Below are 20,942 nucleotides of genomic sequence, written 5' to 3' on the forward strand. Positions count from 1 at the left end.
GAGGATATAATAAGATAGAGCGGTACTGTCATAGTAAATTTTGTAACCACTGTAAATTCACTGCCATCTATCGACATACTTTAAAACTAAAAATGAAGATTTAAAAAAATACGTTAAAATGTATTTAAATATGGATAAATTATTATTTTATTTGCATTAATTATTTTATATGATTTTGACCCATGTTCTTTCATTGGTATGCGTTAAAATTATAAATAACAAACGAAACAGTCAATGCCCTCTATACGAGTGTAGGCCAAAACTAGTGGCACCATCTGATCGAGAGTCAAATTTTCGTGATTTTCGAGGCACGTTTTTTCCTTAGACTGTATCCATCTATTACGGAGTTATATCTATCTTTGTTTACCACAAAGAAGTTAATGTTTTATATGCTCAATGATAGTAAATATAATCTAGTTTAAGTATTTATTATTCAATAAGTGATACTAATGTACAGTTTTTAGTAGGAATTCTCATTATACTCACATATTCCGGACAGGGCACGGGAGTAGTAATTTGAGCCTTTAAGTATTTTTAAGGCTACCCTAAAAACAAATTAATCAGTGAATTCATGTTGACCCCGGTGTGGAAGTGACTTCTTTATGAAAAAAAAATGGTAAGCGTATTATTTGATGCTAACCTGCGATTTTCATCTCGGACAGGAAAAATCGTGTTCAGAAATTGACCCGTATCTTCGCGGCACTTAGGCTCGTCGTTTTAATAAGTAAATTACTTTTTTTGGAAAAAATTGTCATTATTGGCTCAACCTGATCGGTTGTATTCAATACAAGTTTCGTGGAAAGGAATTAGGCTGGATAATTTATTTTTTCATTGCCAGCCTCATTTCAACGTAGATTCGCGTTAATCTAATGTCAAAATAAATAGATACAGTGACAGTGTATGTCAATGAAAATCATTGTAACATAAAATCAGTATGGTTTTGTAATTCCAACATTGCTTATTTATTAAAATTTAGGACATCTGAATCCACGATGTGTGTAGTCGCAATCACAACCGTCATATTAGATCTGTAACAAAACAACTATCATAAACTATGTTTACTAGAAAATTGAAATGAAAGTAGTAGGTTAGGAGTATTTTGGTTATATTATCTAAATTTTGTACAGTATTATACAGTTGAAATTTAATTCAAGAAAATATCGAACGGTAAGTCTTCTCTCTAAGCTAGTTGATGCGTATTTTTAAGTGTACTTTTAAACATCCAGCCAGCCTTAACCAGCTGTATGACTACTATGAGTTTGGTGAGCGTCACCTAAAATTTCCATCACGTTATGCACATACAAAATATATATTGATTATGTTTATACATTAACATGTCTATTGTAATTAGAAGAAATATATTTTTTACTTAAACAAAATTACATAACAAATCTAGAATACCTACTCGTATGATGAAATCTATTAATATGCTTTAGTTGTTGAATTATAATTAATACCTACCATGTTCCTCTTGCAGGTAACAGAATGGAACAAATATTTATGATCGAAGTATTTGTCAAGAAAATTGTACTGAAAGTAGAACCGCCAGTTAAAGATGAGTACGAACTACGCATGGAGGAAGAGGAGAGAAAAAGAGAGGCAGAAGCTGCGGCGCTAGCTGCGGCACTATTAGCTGAAAAGATGAAAGGTAAGAAACCGAAACCTCCTAAAAAACCTAAAAAAGGCAAAGTACCGCCTCCACCTTCAGAAGAAGAATTAAAATACATGCAAACGTGTACAATGCAAATGAATTGCTTACCTCTGTTTGATTTCTATGTAGCACATGATAACTTCGTAGCCCCGCCTCCTCCTCCACCTCCTGCTAAGGGAAAGAAAGGAAAAGGAGGCGGTAAAGGTAAAAAGGGCAAAGGGCCTGCCTTTGTAAAACCACCATTACCATCCGAACCTTTACCTCAGCCTCCTTATTTTGGAGTCGGTAATGCGGTGATATTCATATCAAGGCCATCGAAATTACAGGAAGTATTAGAAAAGACGCCGATATACATCACGGTCTGGAACAGAGATGAAAATTTTAATTGCATAGGTTTCGTGAAAGTCCCATGGCACGAGACGTTCTTCCAATGCCTTGAGCGATCTGCTGAACTAAATCCGATTAACATGGACCAAGCAGAGTACAGAGACACTAAAAAACCAGAAATTATTACCAATACTGTTGAAATGGTGAGGCCACTACAATGTGAAGAGGACTTGAAGCCCTCTGGAGAAATTGAGTTTTTCATCAGATTAAGTTGTTTAGGCAACAGAGTGCTTAGTTTCTTCGTCGCTTTACCTGAAATGGAGAGGATTCCAGGTCGAAAGTACCTCAATGATGATTTGAAACTGAAGGATGTTGAAGTAGTCAGGCATTGGGAAGGCACTACCATAGATGAAGTTCCACCTGTGGCCTTTTTCTTTAGCGCTCCAGATATTACTAGAGAACCGATCAGACCCGTGGAGGAACCAAAAGTGTACGAAGATTTTGTGGCTCCTTACACTGCAAGCGAACTGGCAATTTTAGCCATGGGCTTTCCTAAAGGACCTTGTGGAGGTACGAATTGTCCAAAGCGTATGGATTATAGAGGATCTCAACATCAGTTTATACAGGGTGAAACTGTAAAGGGTAAATATCAACATGGGCAATTTGTAAATAAAAGAGATATTCATGGTCCCTGTGGAAGATTGGACTGTCCATTAGCTAAAAAAATTAGGCAATATTTGTGCACAGAAGGCAGTTACAAACCGTGTAAGAAGCCGTGCTGCAAGGATTATTACTAGAAACTTCGGATATTGTTATGAGGGCAAGAAATGCTTTGTGTAAGTGTCATACATTAATAAATTATAGCAACGTATTTTTCATTACAAATGCATTAATAAAAGTAGTAACACTGGTAACATAGTAAAACAAATAAAGTATAATTTTGTTATTAAGTTAATATATTTCTTATTTTTGTTATGTTACTTTACCCATCAGATGCATTGTTCTTCGACTATTATCCTGAACGACTTCGCCGTTCGAGTTCGTCCGTCTTATTCCTTCAGAAGCTGGGAGGATGTATTTACATGTAAGTACCTAATTCAATTTTTGTATCACTTCCGCCGTGTAATTAGGTTTGCCTTAACCGTTACAGGATACGATGACCCATTGTTTCAAATACTTGATTACTGATTACACTCGTATTCGTGCGACCCTAATTTAAATGAAGATTTATAACAACTTTCACTTTTTGCTTAAACTGTCTTAACGAATCACGCGCGCGAATTTTTTGAGATCGCTGGCAGGTCTTTAGAAGACAGAACCGATATTTTTTAAGTCTTGAAGAAATATCCTTACCCTAGTTCACAATCGTACTAATTACGGCGAAAATGTTGTTGCAATTAGCACCATAGTGCACAAATATAAGGTATTTATTACAACCAAATTTTTCGCGTAATTAGTACGAGTGTAAACTAGGGTATCGGCCCCTCCCTACCTCCCTATAGGGACTCGATCAATTATCATTACAAACGTCAATACCATTTTTATACAGATATGATGCCAAAAGTCACCACAATTTCCAAAAGTTCAATTCACTATCGCAGGAAATTCTCATCATTAGTTCACCTGCGAGACTGTACAAAAATAATAGTGATGTTTAGTACTGTAGGTATAGATATCAAAGAACTAATCATGGAACCATTAGGCACGTACCTAGTATTTTTCCTAGGGCATGGTGCATCATAAGTTTCGCATTAGCTTAGCTCGGGGGCGTTCAGTCAGAACAGAATTAATGGGTAAATAAACGGTATGAACCATTACAGGTAACGTTCATTGCGACGAGTTTAACTCTATGTATAGTGTAACACTATATAGGAGTGTAACTCTGTCCTCCTGACGACCCGGTATCAAAATTTGCCAGTTTAAATTCAACTCTGTCAAATTGACAAAGAGTCAAATCTTAATTGAGACCTACATAATATGTACAATGTTTAGGACGCTGGTCGTCAGGAGTTTATAGAGCGATTATACAAATATTAGCTGGTAATATTTGCCTTGCTTGGTGCAAGAACTTAGGGTGAATGAAAAAAAATAGAATGCATAACCACGCGTCATCGTTAAACTAAAAGTAGGTACAGTAATCTGTAGAGATAAGTGACCCCCTATGCATAGAAATTGGTTTGCAGGGGGGGGGGGGGGGGGTCAACTAACTCTGCTGACTCAAAAATATCTAAACACGCACTCTAGCGCCTTGACAATAGAGGCGTGTTCAGATATTTGCGAGCACCTTGGCCGCTCCGATATATCTGATGGCGACCGTATTACAATCATGTAGAAAAAATAATACTAATATTGGTACTGGCGAACATAACAATCGAGTTCGCAAACATCTTTACGATCCAACGTTCCAGATATATTTACACGCCTTTTAGACACTAACACACTGACAATAAGGTCATGTTAATATATTTTTGGAACGTTGGCTTGTAAAAATGTTTGTGAACTCGACCGTACGACGTGACACGTGACAGCGGTGTCACGCTGTCACGACTGTATTTGTTTTATTCAGTAACTCAGGGTGTTAAAAAGTAACCTTAGCTTTATCACATGAATGCGTCCATCATACATCTAGGTCAGGTAGCCTTTTGTAAAAAAACTTTCAAGCAAACTAAACAAAAGAAGTATAAATTATGTGTAATTTAATCAAAATGCTTATAATGATTAAACAACATGAGTTTACTTACTGAATTTGGTGTTATTATGTCCGCTTATTTCATTCGTGCTATTTTAACTGTCATAATTATGTCGAAAAGCGAAAACCAACAATTAGGTACAAGTGAAACGCATCCTTTATCGTATCTCCACACAGACAATGGACGGATTAAAAAGCCATAACACTTTTGTGAAAATCCTAATTACTACACTTATTGTGGTTACCGAGCGTGGCAGATTCGAATGTCAAATTCGAGTTAATTGCAAAAACAAGGTTAAGTGTGACTTTGGGGCACGGGAACAGGGTTTCCTTGTTTTTTTTTACAAGCTTTAATTTTATTTAGTTTGACCTGTTTCAATCAAACTTAGGAAGTAGTGGCTGCTACTAAAATTCCCGATTTTTCTACTTTACGTATAGTAGTATAGGTTAAATTCTTATTTGTATGGGTTATGTGTTCGCATAGACTTTCCATAATTAGTTATATAGGGGTTTGCAGACTCATTATTTATTTTGCTAAGAAGTTTATAATCCTGCCCGTGTCCACTTATAATTTATTTTTACCACACTAGCTGGTAAAGGCTATCTTGATTGTTCAAAAACTGTGAAAGTTGCATTTTATTCACATGTGAGGCAAAGTAATAAAATGAAAATTTTGAGTTTTTTTTTGTTATGTTTGCTTGTGGAATTGACTTTTAAATGATGATTTTAAATGATAAACATTTAATAACATTAATTTTGAACCGATTTGCCGTGATTTTGTTTGATATTTTACAGTTAGTATTTTCCTTGTGTTGGTGTGGTGAAGAGTGTATTTTTGACATTTTAATTCTTATTTTTACATTTGCTTATAATGATTGTATATTAAAATAATTAATCAAAAATTCTCCTCTCCTTGGAATCGTAAATTATAGTTATAGTTGTAGTTATAGTATATTGCAGTGCCCAACAGGGTTCACAAAGAAGTAATTAAGTTTATAAGTTTACCACCTGTACAATGACTTTGTGAATTTGCAATAAAATATTGAGTATTGAGTATTGAAATTTTGTGTTTCACTCGTTAGCAAAATTTGTTTGACTCGTGCCTTGAAACCCTCGCAATGCTCAAGATTCCATGTTTCGAACCAACTTCATTTTGGAATCCTTCGCTTGCTCGGGTATCAATATTAGTACGAGAGGTTGAACAACAACTTTGCCCCCTAGTAAAGCAAATAACTATAATTCAACAGGAATACATAGTTGTCATTGGTAACATAATTTATTTGATGCGTTTTTGTAAACTACATACAAGTGGGCTTATCTAAGTTTTTTACCTACTATATTGCCTAACTAGTGCATTTAAAAAAATTAACGGAATAAAGTGTTTTTAGTCGCTTACTTCAAACCCTTAAAACTGTTTAACGCCTTTAACTTGCTTCCGGACCAACCGAAAACATTAACTGACTGACACCTTAAACTCAAGCACTAAGGTTCAAAATCAATTATTAACATTTTTTTACAATAAAATGGAGCTCTGCGTATTAATGTGTTACTACATGGTCATATAGGCCAAGGGTGTGAATCTGATTCCGCTAATCCACAATGATGATATTTTCCATGAATTACGTTTTCTCTTAAAACAAACGGTATTAAGAGGAAAGGGGACGATCGATTCTCCATACAAAGGTAGTCCTCATTTTCCTCCCTGGATATTGGCATTACGGAAAATATTTTGACAGAATATGTATTTTAGTCATATCTATATATATATATTAACGGTCGGCGTTAGATTTTTTTCGTTTTTCAAAATTATTATGAAAAATTAGGAGCGAAGAACAGGTTGCAAACAATTTTTTTAATGCTCCTAACTCTTATAATAATGAAAAATCCAACAACATCTAACGGTCGGGCATAGCTGTGATTAAAATACATCAAATTGTGTAAAATTATTTACAATAATGTTAATATAATCGGGACTACGTTTGTATGGAAAGGCGGTTTCGGAGTTCGGAGTATCTGACAATGAATAATTAGTATTGTGACGTATCCTAAACATTGTAAACTTTTTTCGTATGTTTAGAAAACAATATTTTAATCATTAATTACTTTAACATTTATCCTAAGATTTATTTACAGTAATCCAGAAAATTATATTTAGAGCCGAGATTATTTTTTACGGTTCTGATACAGTGACGCTCCGTTATTGTTGAGGCATTTAGGATTCTAGCAAAATTTGACATTAGCGTAAGTACTGAACAACCACTTTAGCTATTAGGATCCTAAATAGCTCAACAATCACAAAGCGTGACCGTACACAGTGCTAAAAGGAAATACTACGGCTTGAAACCTGCCTACGCTTTGAATTAGGTAGTTATGTTATAGGAAGGTGGTACTTATGCAAATTATAAAAACGTTACCTATGTTATGAAACAACATATACTTATAGCATCTAAGCATAATTCCTAACATTATACCCGTATTAGGGTAAACACAGCTACTTTGAATATAACTACGAGTATACTCACGACTAGTTACTCATCGTTAAATCTTTACAATTTTTTTAACTCAATTGGCAAATTAATGTGAGGCACTAGACTTATATTGACCGGGATATAGACCGTGATTACCTTTTGTATTGTTTTTGAGCTCCCAATATTACGGTAATGTGACTAGGTATATCCCGGTCAATATAAGTCTAGTGAAACGAACCGTGAATCATTCAAAACTGTTAATGTGAGGTAGTTCGTTAAGTCTTGTATGTTTTCGTATTAGTTTTATGTATCATCTTTCGTACGTAGGCGTCTAACTAAATCTGAAATTAACGGGTTATTAACGGGCATTATCTAATAAACAACAATAGTTATTTGTGCAACAGGAGAGGAAAGTTGGTTTTTCTTGCGAGTGTTTATTTTGAGTCCCGAGAAAGCGAAAGAATCTATAATTGAATCACGAGCGAAGCGAGTGATTCTAAGGTAGAATCTTGAGCGTAGCGAGGGACTTAAAAACACGAGATGTGAAATAACTGCTCTCGTGTTGCACACATAATTTTTCACCTCAGTAGTGAGAACATATTAAAGGTTAAAATGTATTTCGAATTACACAGAATAAACAGAAAAAAAAGTATTATAATATGTACGATACGATACGATAAGATACGATACGATACGATACGATACGATACGATACGATACGATACGATACGATACGATACGATACGATACGATACGATACGATACGATACGATACGATACGATACGATACGATACGATACGATACGATACGATACGATACGATACGATACGATACGATACGATACGATACGATACGATACGATACGATACGATACGATACGATACGATACGATACGATACGATACGATACGATACGATACGATACGATACGATACGATACGATACGATACGATACGATACGATACGATACGATACGATACGATACGATACGATACGATACGAGACCGGACCGGTACGGACCGGACCGGTTCGGACAGGACCGGACCGGACCGGACCATACCGGACCGGACCGGACCGGACCGGACCGGACCGTACCGTACCGTACCGGACCGGACCGTACCGGACCGTACCGTACCTTACCGTACCGTAAATTTTAAATTAAAAAGCTACATTGTTTCACTCCCTGGAGTGAGGAAAGTCGCACTTTCCTCACTCCAGGGAGTGACGAAAGTAGGCTTTTTCGAGCTGCTGAGGTGAAAAATTAATATGATTAGTTAGTTACCAGTAAGCTATATAGACTGGGTTGCCTGGGTTATTGCGGCTACTTGAGTTTTTTCTTAAACGTGAATCTTAGAGCTTTCGTCATCTAGAGATAAAAGCCTAAGCTACTTGGAGAATGAAACGTAACATAAAATGGGGCGTCCCGACCAAAAATATATTAAGAAGTATTCGAGAAATAACGAAATTAGAAGCAATTATTCCAAAGCTGCATTTTTCCCGGTTGACCTTTACTGCAAAATTAGAAATACTTACATACCCTCTATACCTATAGATATAGGTTATAGAGATAGGTATAGGTATTTATTAATTTCCGCTACCCAAAGGTTGTCTGGAAGAGATCGCTTTTTAGCGACAAGACCGCCTGTTGTTTACCTCTGCTTGTGTTTCTGTTTTCTTTTGTATTGTTTTCTTTTATTTAGGTGTGCAATAAAGATTATTTGTGTTGTATTGTATTGTATAGAAAGTAAGTAAATATTATTTAATACACCACAAACACATTAAATTTACATATGTATATTAAGAGGATACACCGCGCCCCGCGCGAAATCACCTTCTCATGCAAACGTTGTCATTTTCCTCTTTGGTATTATTACAAATGACATGACACAGTTTGTTGTATATCCACCATAGCTATTCCTCTATGTTTCATTTTATTCGAATCTTTAATTATTATGAGAGCAGCATTTAAAAAATTGTATGAAATCTATTTTTCGCCTGTAATTTTTAGAAAAATAAAACTAAAAAAGTCAAACATAGGGGCATAGCTATGTTTAATAAACGTTAAAATATGTTAAAACATTTTCCATATTCAGAGAGGAAAATGAAGAGTACGTTTGTATGGAGAAAACGGCCGCAGTGTTATCCTCTTAAACGTACCCAGTCTTGTGTTCCTGATGGTGAGTAAGGTTTCCAGTTTTCCCTTGAAGGCGCTGTGTTGGCTATGTGGGGCCTCTATTTGTACAGTCACGGACTTTAATTGTTGAGCCATTTAGTATACTTTACATTGGATATTTTATACCGATAGTAATGACAACCAAATTAGCTGGAACCTTAGATGGAATAACAATTAATGTCTGTGACCGTACCTTATATTATAATGCAATGCGCGTGTAACTCCACTACCTAATAGGTAGAGTTCCAATAGGTTGCGATGGATGCCTAACATCAGGCAGTCCGCACGCTTGTTTATCACCGTGGTATTCTTAAAAAAGTATAATTATCATTAAATAGCGCATTTTAGAGCTACTTACTTACAGTTTAGTACGGATGGTAGTAAGTTAGCGTAGGTATGTTATGATTTAACCCTAAGTTATGTTGTATAATAATCGACTGCTGTTGTTAATGTTCACTCTTATTTATCTGAAAACCATTGTTTAAAACGTAACTGTCAGACAATAACCCATGGTTTAGTTTAAATCTGACACATCAACTATATGAGAGCTTAAAATACATATAGTATATAATAATAGCAGAGTAATGTTAGAGCATTAGCGCATTGTATGTAATAGATGCAAATTGCAAACAATGGACTCAGTAAATAGCTGCAAGTTGATATGCCAGAAGGTCAATGTGATAAAATTTAATGATAATTAGAATAAAACCGTAGCAGGATAGGATGTCGCTCACGCAATAGCTTAACCATACACATATCGCATACAATACAACATGATTAAAAACTCTACTTACCAATTTCGTCTTGCGATACGTCTTAACTATTTATTTTTCCATTTTTTGTTATGCACAACAGTTTAGTCCTATCTATTATGGTATTTTATGAAATGTAATATTCAAATCTAATGAGATGCAATAAATCCTACAAATAGGTACAATCGGTGTATCTGTATAGCGTATTCTTTATATCAGAATATAGCTTTACGTTCAGATAATGCTCAACGCCTGCAATTACTTTTAGAGCAAATATCTCAAAAGTCCCCGAAAAGCCTTCGCGGTTAAGGACTCACTGAAGCCATACATTAAAAATGAGTAAAAATAAATATCGGAGATAAATCGAAGTTAACACACAACACTAGTACGTTTACGTGCCTAGATCAATAGAGAATATTTTAAGATCAATAGAGTTATTGATCTTAAAATATACGTATTGTATGATTACATATGTTAGTACTTAACAAAGATCCTAGACACAATTGACTGGTAATTATTACTTTATTGTATTTACTTACATTTGCATAGAAATTCTCTTGTAATGTATAATTACTTAAAGTTTCTTTATAGTAAGTATACTAAAACAAGCAAGATTGATTTGATGATACTCATATAATGCACAATCGTTCACAGTGTTAACAGGTTAAGTTAAATCGTATGTTTGCATGATGTAACATAGATCTCTTGTTACCACGCATGAGTAATATTGAGTTGCGTCAAAATCACAGAGTAGGATAAAAATATAGGTCTTTAATAGTACTACTACAGAGATTTAGTACTAGTTTTTCATGTTACAAGTGTGCACATACTTCGGGGGTGATTTGACAGATATCATTCACAGCTAGAAGTTGTGTTCCAGTATTCTTAACTTTCGGGAACAAAAGTGCAGTATCATCAATTTCTTAAAAATTTAAATATAATAGAAGTAGGTTATACATAACTTATTTCTATTATTACAATCATGTGTGCACTATGGGCACAGTCAAAAGATATTTATAATTGCTACGTACTCATAAAATTGCTATACCTAAGTATTATATGTATGTATTTGTATTCACAGCTAGAAGTTGTGTTCCAGTATTCTTAACTTTCGGGAACAAAAGTGCAGTATCATCAATTTCTTAAAAATTTAAATATAATAGAAGTAGGTAATACATAACCTACTTCTATTATTACAATCATGTGTGCACTATGGGCACAGTCAAAAGATATTTATAATTGCTACGTACTGATAAAATTGCTATACCTAAGTATTATATGTATGTATTTGTATTCACAGCTAGAAGTTGTGTTCCAGTATTCTTAACTTTCGGGAACAAAAGTGCAGTATCATCAATTTCTTAAAAATTTAAATATAATAGAAGTAGGTTATACATAACCTACTTCTATTATTACAATCATGTGTGCACTATGGGCACAGTCAAAAGATATTTATAATTGCTACGTACTGATAAAATTGCTATACCTAAGTATTATATGTATGTATTTTTATTCACAGCTAGAAGTTGTGTTCCAGTATTCTTAACTTTCGGGAACAAAAGTGCAGTATCATCAATTTCTTAAAAAATTAAATATAATAGAAGTAGGTTATACATAACCTACTTCTATTATTACAATCATGTGTGCACTATGGGTACAGTCAAAAGATATTTATAATTGCTACGTACTCATAAAATTGCTATACCTAAGTATTATATGTATGTATTTGTATTTTCTTCTGTGCTACAGCTACAGTACAATAAGTTTCATTATTAAGATGAAAATAAGCCTACCCTACTTTACATGCATCCAAAAATAAAAAGGTCATTGTAACAAGCAATAAATGCATGTAGGTACTTATGTAAATGTGCAGATTGGCTACTCTGTATCGAAACTTGTTGGTGACTTGGGGAGCAGGTTGATGACACACTTGCTCTTGACTTTCGCTACGTGCCTGATGGAGCGCACTAGTTTGGCGGAATGACTCACGCCTTGGTCGATGGGCGGCAATTAAAAATCTAGCCAATCAACAATACACCCGTATATCGTTTGTTAAGAAATTGTTTAAGAAGGTCTAGGTTAGAGGACAGAGCAGTGCATATTCGGTGTAGAAATATTAAGAGACATTATATTTATCGCGTTGTCACATAATTTAATGCGGACCTCTTCTATTTATATCTGTTTTCGAGCGATTTCATTTTTAAATTCATATATACTTAAACTAGTATATTACAGCTGTACTTTGCATACCGATAACGTACGTTTCTCTATATAGACAAATACACTCAAATTGGTACTAGAGTTAAGAGACATACGGAGGTTTTTTTTTGTAAACCATAGAACCATCGACTTTAGAATAGAATAGAATAGAATAGAATAGAATAGAATAGAATAGAATAGAATAGAATAGAATAGAATAGAATAGAATAGAATAGAATAGAATAGAATAGAATAGAATAGAATAGAATAGAATAGAATAGAATAGAATAGAATTTCTTTATTTGCCAGAATACGTGTATAAGATGACAACAGAAAAGGTTTACATGTATCAGTATTCAGTCGAGGACACGACATGCAAATAATTGACAATTTAATAATTTTAACATAAAATAAAGTACAATATAGAAAATATTACGACAGAAATGAAAACAGTGGGTAATTTTTCCTGTTAAAAAACTAATAATAAGTTGGTAACAATTTGAATATTAAATAATAAAATGTCCATGAATAAATAAAACTAATATCGATAAGTTAAAATTTTTATATAAAAAGTCAAATTACAAAATGGATGTCGTGTATAATTTATTTAAAAGTCATTGGGAAAATAATTTAATAATAAGATGTCAAAATATATACATAATTTATGCAACTTAAATTATCATTCTAACTGCTTTAAATTATTATTGTGCTCTAAAAATTCCCTCACACTATAAAAGCAATTTTCAGACAGCCATTTTGTAATCTTATTGCTAAATTGGTTACTATCGATTTGCTTTAGCTCATCAGGAAGACTGTTGAATATAACTATACACATATTGTATGCATTTCTGTGGTATACAATAGAATGTGAAGGAGGTTGATACAATAAATGCTTGTATTGCGCTCTCCGATTTCCGGCAAATACATCAAATCTCTTTTTAAAAAGTTCAGGGTGTTTTTTCACAAATAGACATGCTTTTTTTATGTACATGCAAGGCAAAGGCAAAACATTAAATTGCTTAAACAGTGGTTTACAACTGTCCGTGATCCAAGCGTTGGCTATCGCACGAATACACTTTTTCTGCCGAATGAACGCTTTTTCAATGTCGACTGAATTGCCCCACAGTAAAAGACCGTAGTTAAGTACAGATGCCACATATCCGTGATAGGCAGTTGTTGAGGCCTGTAAAGATACCGCGTTTCTAAGTTTCCTTAGGGCGAACACAAATCCGTCAAGTTTGGAACAAACAACATCGACGTGTTGTTTCCAGCTTAGGTTTTTGTCAATATGTAATCCTAAAAATTTCACATTATCACATTTTTCTACAAGGATGTCATTATATTTGATGTCAAGTTGGTCAGGATTGGTTTGATAGGAATGAAATTGTGTATACACTGTTTTTGTTAGGTTAATCTTGAGGTTGTTATTACTGGTCCATGTGCTGATATCAGTCAAGGCTTTATTTATTTCAGCTTCATACGTTAAAATGTTCTCTCCCTTAATTATCAGTGTAGTATCGTCCGCAAATAATATACACTTTTGTGCGGTAGCTTGGGGAAGATCATTGATATAGACCAGGAATAGCAATGGGCCCAAGTTACTGCCCTGAGGAACTCCCCATTTATTTTCACGAAAATTGGACCGGAACTTTTGTTTTACAAGACTTTTCCCCTGGATAACGAATTTTTGAATTTCCGTGCACTGTTTTCTGTCTCCCAGGTAGCTTTTGAGCCAAGCAAGTACTGAACCTCTAATCCCATATATTTCAAGCTTCTTCAAAAGTATGTTATGATTAACAGTATCGAAAGCCTTACTTAAATCAAGGAAAATTGATGTTATTGGCAATTTGTTATTTATCGCTTCTGAGACATATTTGATAAAATGAAAACATGCTAATTCAGTCGAATGGCTTTTCCTAAAACCGAACTGATTTGGTTGTAATATATTTTTCTTTTCAAGGTAATTCGTTAACCTCATAGACATTGATTTTTCAAATAATTTGGATATAACTGGAACTAATGTTATAGGTCTGTAATTGTTTGGATCTTTGCGACTACCCTTTTTAAATAATGGTTTTATAATTGATAACTTTAGTTGTTCTGGGAAAATGCCTTGACTGAATGATAGATTTATAATATGTGTCAGGGGTAGTGATGGGCAGCGGTAACATTCCCGCTACCAGTAAGTTTCCATTTGGGAATGTTACTAGTAAGTTCCCAATGTTACCAGTAACATTCCCAAAAGCCGGTAACATACGAAACTGATGATAGTGATGACTTATATGAGATAAAATAAGGTTCAAAACTTATTTTTTTAGTACAACTTACTCAAAAATATGTCCCATAGTTCTTAATTCGCTGGCATAAGAGCTATGGGATCAATTTTATAAATTTGGTATACAGATAGTGAGCACCGGGGAAGGACATAGGATACTTTTTTATCCCAGAACTCACCCCTTAAGGGGATGGAAAGGGGAGTTGACACTTGTATGGGGAATCAATAACCGCTGAACCGATTTAGATGAAGTTTGGTATGGAGATAATTTGGGTCCTGGGGAAGGACATAGGATAGATATTCGCGGGCTTGGTTTCCGCAACTCGACGTCTTACTATGGCGCCTATTTTGGGTGAGGGACATAGGATAGGTTTTACCCTAGAAATCAACCCTAAAGGGGGTGAAAAGGGGAGTGGAAATTTGTATGGAACCCAATAAAACCGATTTAGATGAAATTTGATATGGAGATAGTCTTAATTGTTTGGGAGGGTGTAGAGTAGTTTTTATTCCCGAAGTCATCCTGTTCTCTTCTCCACTTTTCTAACACTCACTCAAAGTGCCGCTGGTAATGTATGATGGAGGCAGCTCAAGACCTGGAACACCTGGAGTGCTCCTGGGTGCAACGGGTCAGGGGTAACAATCGCTCAACGTGCTGCTGGTAGTATACGATGGATAAAGCTCAAGACAATGTGGAGTGCTACTGGGAGCAAAGGGTCAGGGGTAACACTTGCTCAACGTGACGCTGGTTGTATATGATGAGCAAAGCTCAAGACCTGGAACACCTGGAGTGCTGCTGAGTGCAACGGATCAGGGGTAACACTCGCTCAACGTACCGCTGGTAGTGTATTATGGGAAAAGCTCAAGATCTGGAACACCTGGAGTGCTGTTGGGTACAAAAGGTCAGGGGTAACACTCGCTCAACGTGTCGTTGGTAGTGTATGATGGAGATAGCTCAAGACCTGGAACACCTGGAGTGCTGCTGGATGTACCCGATGAGGGTAAAACTCCTTTAATCTGAAGTTGGTAGAGTATGCTGTAGGCAGGTTAAGTTCTCCAAGACCTGGAACACCTGGAGGTCTGCCAGATGAAGCAGGCGTCTGACCAGAGCTACCACACGCTTAACATGCAGTAGATATTGTTTGCTGTAATCAGGTTGAATTTTCCAAGACGTAGAACACCTGGAGGTGACTTCCCATGGGTCACTTGGTGCCTGCAAGACTTTGGTGACCAAGTTTCTGCTGGAGACGCTGCTGATCTCCCACCAGGGGGCTACCACAAGCTGAATGTTCAGCGGGTAAAATTTTGGTAGTAAAAAGAGTTGGAAGTTTGTAGGGGGAAACAATAAATCTAGCTGATTGTTTAAAAATAAGCTACCCAAATTACTAATTCCACGCAGACGAAGCCGCGGGCAAAAGCTAGTATTTTATATATAACTGTGATCATTATTTATTATCCCTTTACTACTACTACTACTACTACTCTAATTTCAAATTTGATTAATTAATATAAAATTGAAATTCCAACAACTCAAAAATGACGTTTGGCACTTGGAACGTTATACAAAACTAGCTTTTGCCCGCGGCTTCGCCCGCGTGATTTAAGAATCTATGTCGTTTTGTCTAATGTACAGGGTGCGTGGGAGGCAGGGGAAGGAGAAAATATGGTTTTATAACTACTTACAAAAGATGGTTTATATGGTATATGGTTCGTAGGTAGAATACATATATATGTACTTACGATGTTTTGCATTTTACTTAGAATGGAAACCTAAACAAGAAGCAAACAGACAACCACCTTCTTGTAGCACCTTGAATGTACTCATTACGGATGCAGGAAGTTTCCCGATGACTTACTCCTTCCGCCCCGTCCGTCCCGCCGCGCCACCCGCACTCGCCTAGGTACCGATTGACGACGATCGAGATGGCACCAAATCAAATTTAAAAATCTATTAGGATAACGCGGGTCTACATACCTCAAAAGCAAAATTAGAACCCTTATAGGATCACGTGTGGCTGTCTGTTGGTCCGTCTATTACAACCGATTTGCTCCGAAACTACTGGATCGTTTGAATTGCAATTTGGCACAAATACGAGTACTTTCAAGAATTTTCATGAGCACATTATTCAATTTCAAAATCGATGCGATTTTCGTAATTAACGTCCCAAAAAACCATAAAAACGACACCCATATTGATATTTAGACATTTCAACCCCATTGCACCCCAACAGGGGAGATGGTTTTTCACGTCCGTCACGTTGGATTTTAAAATCGTTCTTGTTTTCCTAATTAGCAACCCGATAAACTATAGAAACAATACCCATGTTGATTTTCAGACTTTGTCACCACATTTCCCCCTATTAGGGGGGAATTTGCAAAAAAAACCTGTAACACGTGTTTATTCATTTATCGTTAGGAATACTCCTGTGAAGTTTCGAATATAATAGTCTAACTAATCTTGTTTCCCCATACAAACTTTGAACCCCCATTTAACCCCCTTGGGGGGTGAATTTTGAAAAACTCATTTCTTAGTGTACCCCTAGACCTTATAAGAAACCTACGTGCCAAATTTGGAATCTCTAGAACCAGCGGTTTGGGTTGTGTGTTGATATGTCAGTCAGGCAGTCAGTCAGTCAGTCAGTCAGTTTCTTCTTTTATATATTTAGATGTTGATTGGTTTATTCTAATAATTAAACTGATTTATACACATATTTTCTTTTACTTTATTTCCAGTCTTCACTTTTAATCATTATTTCCATATAGTAATGTTCCCAGTAACTTTGGAAAAATACCAGGTAATATTGGGAATGTTACCGGTAACATTGGGAATTTACTCTCTCAGAGATTCCTTGACTGTTTTATGACTGTAAATAATAACATTATTATTTTCTTAAGTATTTAACACGAAAAAAGCATATACAATTCTAATAATTTTTTCAAAGTTACTCAATGTTACCGATCTGGGTAATGTTACTGGTAGCATTACCGGGAATATTCCCACTTTTGAGTAAGTTACTGGTAACGACCCATCACTAGTCAGGGGATGGGTAAGGCTTATTGCATTTAATTTCAAAATATTCGTAATAATGTCATCATAACCACAAGCTTTACTGTTATTCAGCGACAGAATTAATTTGTACACCTCATGTTCATCAACTGGTTTCAGAAACATTGAATTTATTTGCTTATCCAGATTGTTTGTTGCTTGGGGGGGTACTTGTATTATATCTAAATTAGAACTGGTAATATTAATGAAATAATTATTAAATAAATTACAAATTTCTTGTGGATCGGTATATGTCATATTATTAAATTCTATAGAGTCAAGATTGTTGTTGTGTTTATTATTAGATGTCATCGATGATATTATATTCCATGTCGCCTTACATTTATTCTTATGATTCATAATGAGCTGTTTATTGGTCATTCTCTGAGATGCTAAAATACACTTCCTGAGAATATTATTATAAGATTTCAGTACATGTATGTTTTCATTCTTATTTTTTGATGATCTACAATTCATATACAGTTTACGCTTTGTGTAACATGACTTTCGTATACCCTTTGTAATCCACTTAATTTTATTTTGGCGATTGCTAGTTTTTATTTTAATCCAAGGAAAACATAAGTCGTAGAATAAACGCAAAAGGTCGTAAAACTTTAAAAACGCTTCATTAAAATCCTCAGTACCCAGAATGTCAGAGAAAGATAGTGCAGTTATGCATTCAGAAAATTTAGCAATATTTTCACAACTATAGTCTCTTACGAACTCAAACCATCGAATACATTTATCAGACCTTTGCACATTGATAGTTAGTGTTTGAGCCTTGTCATGGTCAGAAAGACAAAGATTATGAGTCTCACTTACCACTTTTTTTATGTTTATATTGCTGGCAATTTGGTCTAGGCAAGTATTACGCCTGGTTGCTGTGTTAATATGCATGATAAAGTTATAGTTCATCAGTGTACTCTTCAGGTCTTGGCTAAACGAGCTGTCTGTTAAAATATTAATATTCCAATCCCCGCAAATTACTATTTTCTTTTTCTTGTACTTCGTTACTAAATGCATTAACAAAATATTCAACTTATGAATAAATATGCCTACATGAGATCGAGTTTGTTCAGGTATTCTATAAATTACAACGATTATAAGATTTAATCCAACAATCTCTGTTCCACAGCACTCAAAGTAAAAATTTGTTGCCAGTTTAGGGTCTAATTTAATAGATTTTACCTCTACCGATTTTTTAACTAGGATAGCAGTACCACCTCTGCTGCCTTCTCTACAATAGGATGCTGCTAATTTGTAATTGTTAATGATAATATTGCATTCACAGTTGCGCTTTACAAAAGTTTCGCTTAGACAAATTACATCAACCTCCTGGTTCCTACTTTGAAATTCCTGTAACGCAATTTGCAACAGTTCAATTTTGTTTAACAAGCCGTTTATATTTTGATGAAATATTCTAAATTTATTATCGGAGCAAGTATTTTTGATCTGTCGATAGTTATTCACGAAAAAATGTTGATTTATTACTCTTATTAGATTAGACAGATCGTCATGGCAAGGGTCAACAGTTGATGAGTTTATGATTTCGTTTTCCATCTGGATTAAGGACACCAATTGACAAATGTCAGTAAATAATGCTTTTAGGCCTGTCTTATTTAGTTGGCCTGATTTGCGATAAAACATATCATAGTCATATACTAAGTTACGATTGCTATCGAGTAGGTAGGCGTAATTATACTTAATATTGTCAATATACAGTAAATGGTTGAATATTTCAATTCTTCTGTTACACATATTTGATAATGGACTAATATTAAACGTTGGATAGCATATTATAACATTGGTGTGTGTTAGTTTTGACATAGTGTTCCTAATATACAAGACTAGATTATCGTAATTTTGGGACTTCCTAAAGTCTTCTTCGCCTATAAAAATAATACAGAAATCGTTCTCATTACAGTCTCTTAATTTACTGTCGATGTCACAGAGTAACGTTCGCACGCCGACCCCCGGAGAAAGATAATGGCAGACATTGAAGTTGTCGCCAAGCATGTACTTAGATGTTTGCAACATTTTATTATATTTATTGGTGCTCAAAATTAAAATGTTATTCCTACTATTTTTCTGCGTTACACGCGATTGCGATGCGCTTCTCCGAACAGCATTCGGCGTGGAAGACGATTTTTGTACTACATAATCATTACTACTTGCTGTATGCATGACCTTTTGGTGAGGAGATATAGATCTGCTATGATCATTTTCAGGCGGTGACCTCGCTGCATTTTCAAGGTCCAAGACCCGGTCGGTGACAGTACGAGAATCCTGTTCGTTGTCGTCGTATTTTTGGATAGTTTCGTTCGATTTAGGCGTACAAAATAATCGAGATTTATTTAAAGATTTCGGTTTCTTTGGAGTAGACTTCTTGGTATGAGATCGGCAAATGTGTTCCAATTTAGTGACCTTAATTTGGTAATCACCAATTTTATTTTTAAGCGTCTTATTTTCGGCTAACAAGTTTTCGATTTCTTGGTCAGCAGTTTTTAATTTTACTTCTAAGTCGCAAATTTTGGTACTCATGGAATTTAATTTTTCCTTTAGGTTTTCTCCAATTTCAGGGCAGCTTCTATTCAGTTTACCCGAACCATTGGACGATACTGAAGAGGACGAAGAGTCAGGGTCACCTTCATCAGGTAAAGACTTTAAAAAAGCCCGTGCTTAAATAAAACGGCCTGGCTACTAAACGCATACAATAATAAATAATTCAAACCATCTGTTTTTTTATTCGAATATTAAAGAAATCTGCGGAAATAATTCGTGTAGTTTTGAAAATTGGTATAGTTGTACTTTGTGGTGTCCAGATAAACATACTAAAAGTCCTCGGGGGTGGGGGGTGAGCTGAGGGTGTAGGGGTGGGGGTGGGGGGTTGAAGGTGTATTTTTTCAGTTTTGCTCGTATCTTGAATATCTGTACGAATAGCATTATAATTACTTCGAACAAAAGTTTCTACATAAAATTTTCTACAAATTAGGTTATATTTATTTTTACTCTACGATCAATACTTTAGGAGCTACAGGGTGTTTAACAAAGAGATGAAAAATAGATGACATAAGAAAACGTTGTTTCTTCGTAGTTGTTCATCATAACTGAAATTTTTAGTATAGAATAAGCAAGTTAAGTCACCTGCTTATAAAAATAAAAATAAACCGGCCAAGAGCATGTCGGGTCATGCTCAGTGTATGGTTTTGTACTTCCGTAGTTACCCGCCCGGCAAAATATACTTTTTGCAAAAACTCAAAAATAGCTTAACCGATCAGGTTTGCTATAGTTTTCCTTCAAAGTCTTTAATAAGCTTTATTTTCACGATTTTTTTCATATTTTTTGGACCCATGGTTCAAAAGTTA

The 20,942-nt window shown here is 35.1% G+C and overlaps 2 protein-coding genes across 2 annotated transcripts in view; both read left to right on the top strand.

The window, feature by feature from the left end:
* Positions 1-1,464: 1,464 nt before the first annotated feature.
* Positions 1,465-2,848, top strand: LOC134741361 (uncharacterized). Its single transcript, XM_063674118.1, has one exon. The coding sequence runs from the start codon at positions 1,486-1,488 to the stop codon at positions 2,773-2,775; it is 1,290 nt and encodes a 429-aa protein (XP_063530188.1). The 5' UTR covers positions 1,465-1,485; the 3' UTR covers positions 2,776-2,848.
* Positions 2,849-2,965: 117 nt separating this feature from the next.
* LOC134746639 (MICOS complex subunit Mic10-like) overlaps positions 2,966-20,942 on the top strand; it is a 134,683-nt gene continuing 116,706 nt past the window's right edge. Inside the window, exon 1 of the mRNA XM_063681108.1 lies at positions 2,966-3,062. Coding sequence (XP_063537178.1) covers positions 2,972-3,062 — 91 coding nt within the window. The 5' untranslated portion in view covers positions 2,966-2,971. The remainder of the gene's footprint in view (positions 3,063-20,942) is intronic.

Source organism: Cydia strobilella, chromosome 1 (genome assembly GCF_947568885.1).
Source record: "Cydia strobilella chromosome 1, ilCydStro3.1, whole genome shotgun sequence".
NCBI classification, from domain to species: domain Eukaryota; kingdom Metazoa; phylum Arthropoda; class Insecta; order Lepidoptera; family Tortricidae; genus Cydia; species Cydia strobilella.

Coding starts and splice junctions, on each gene's coding strand:
- LOC134741361 (XM_063674118.1), top strand. CDS start 1,486: ATGGAACAAATATTTATGATCGAAGTATTTGTCAAGAAAATTGTACTG.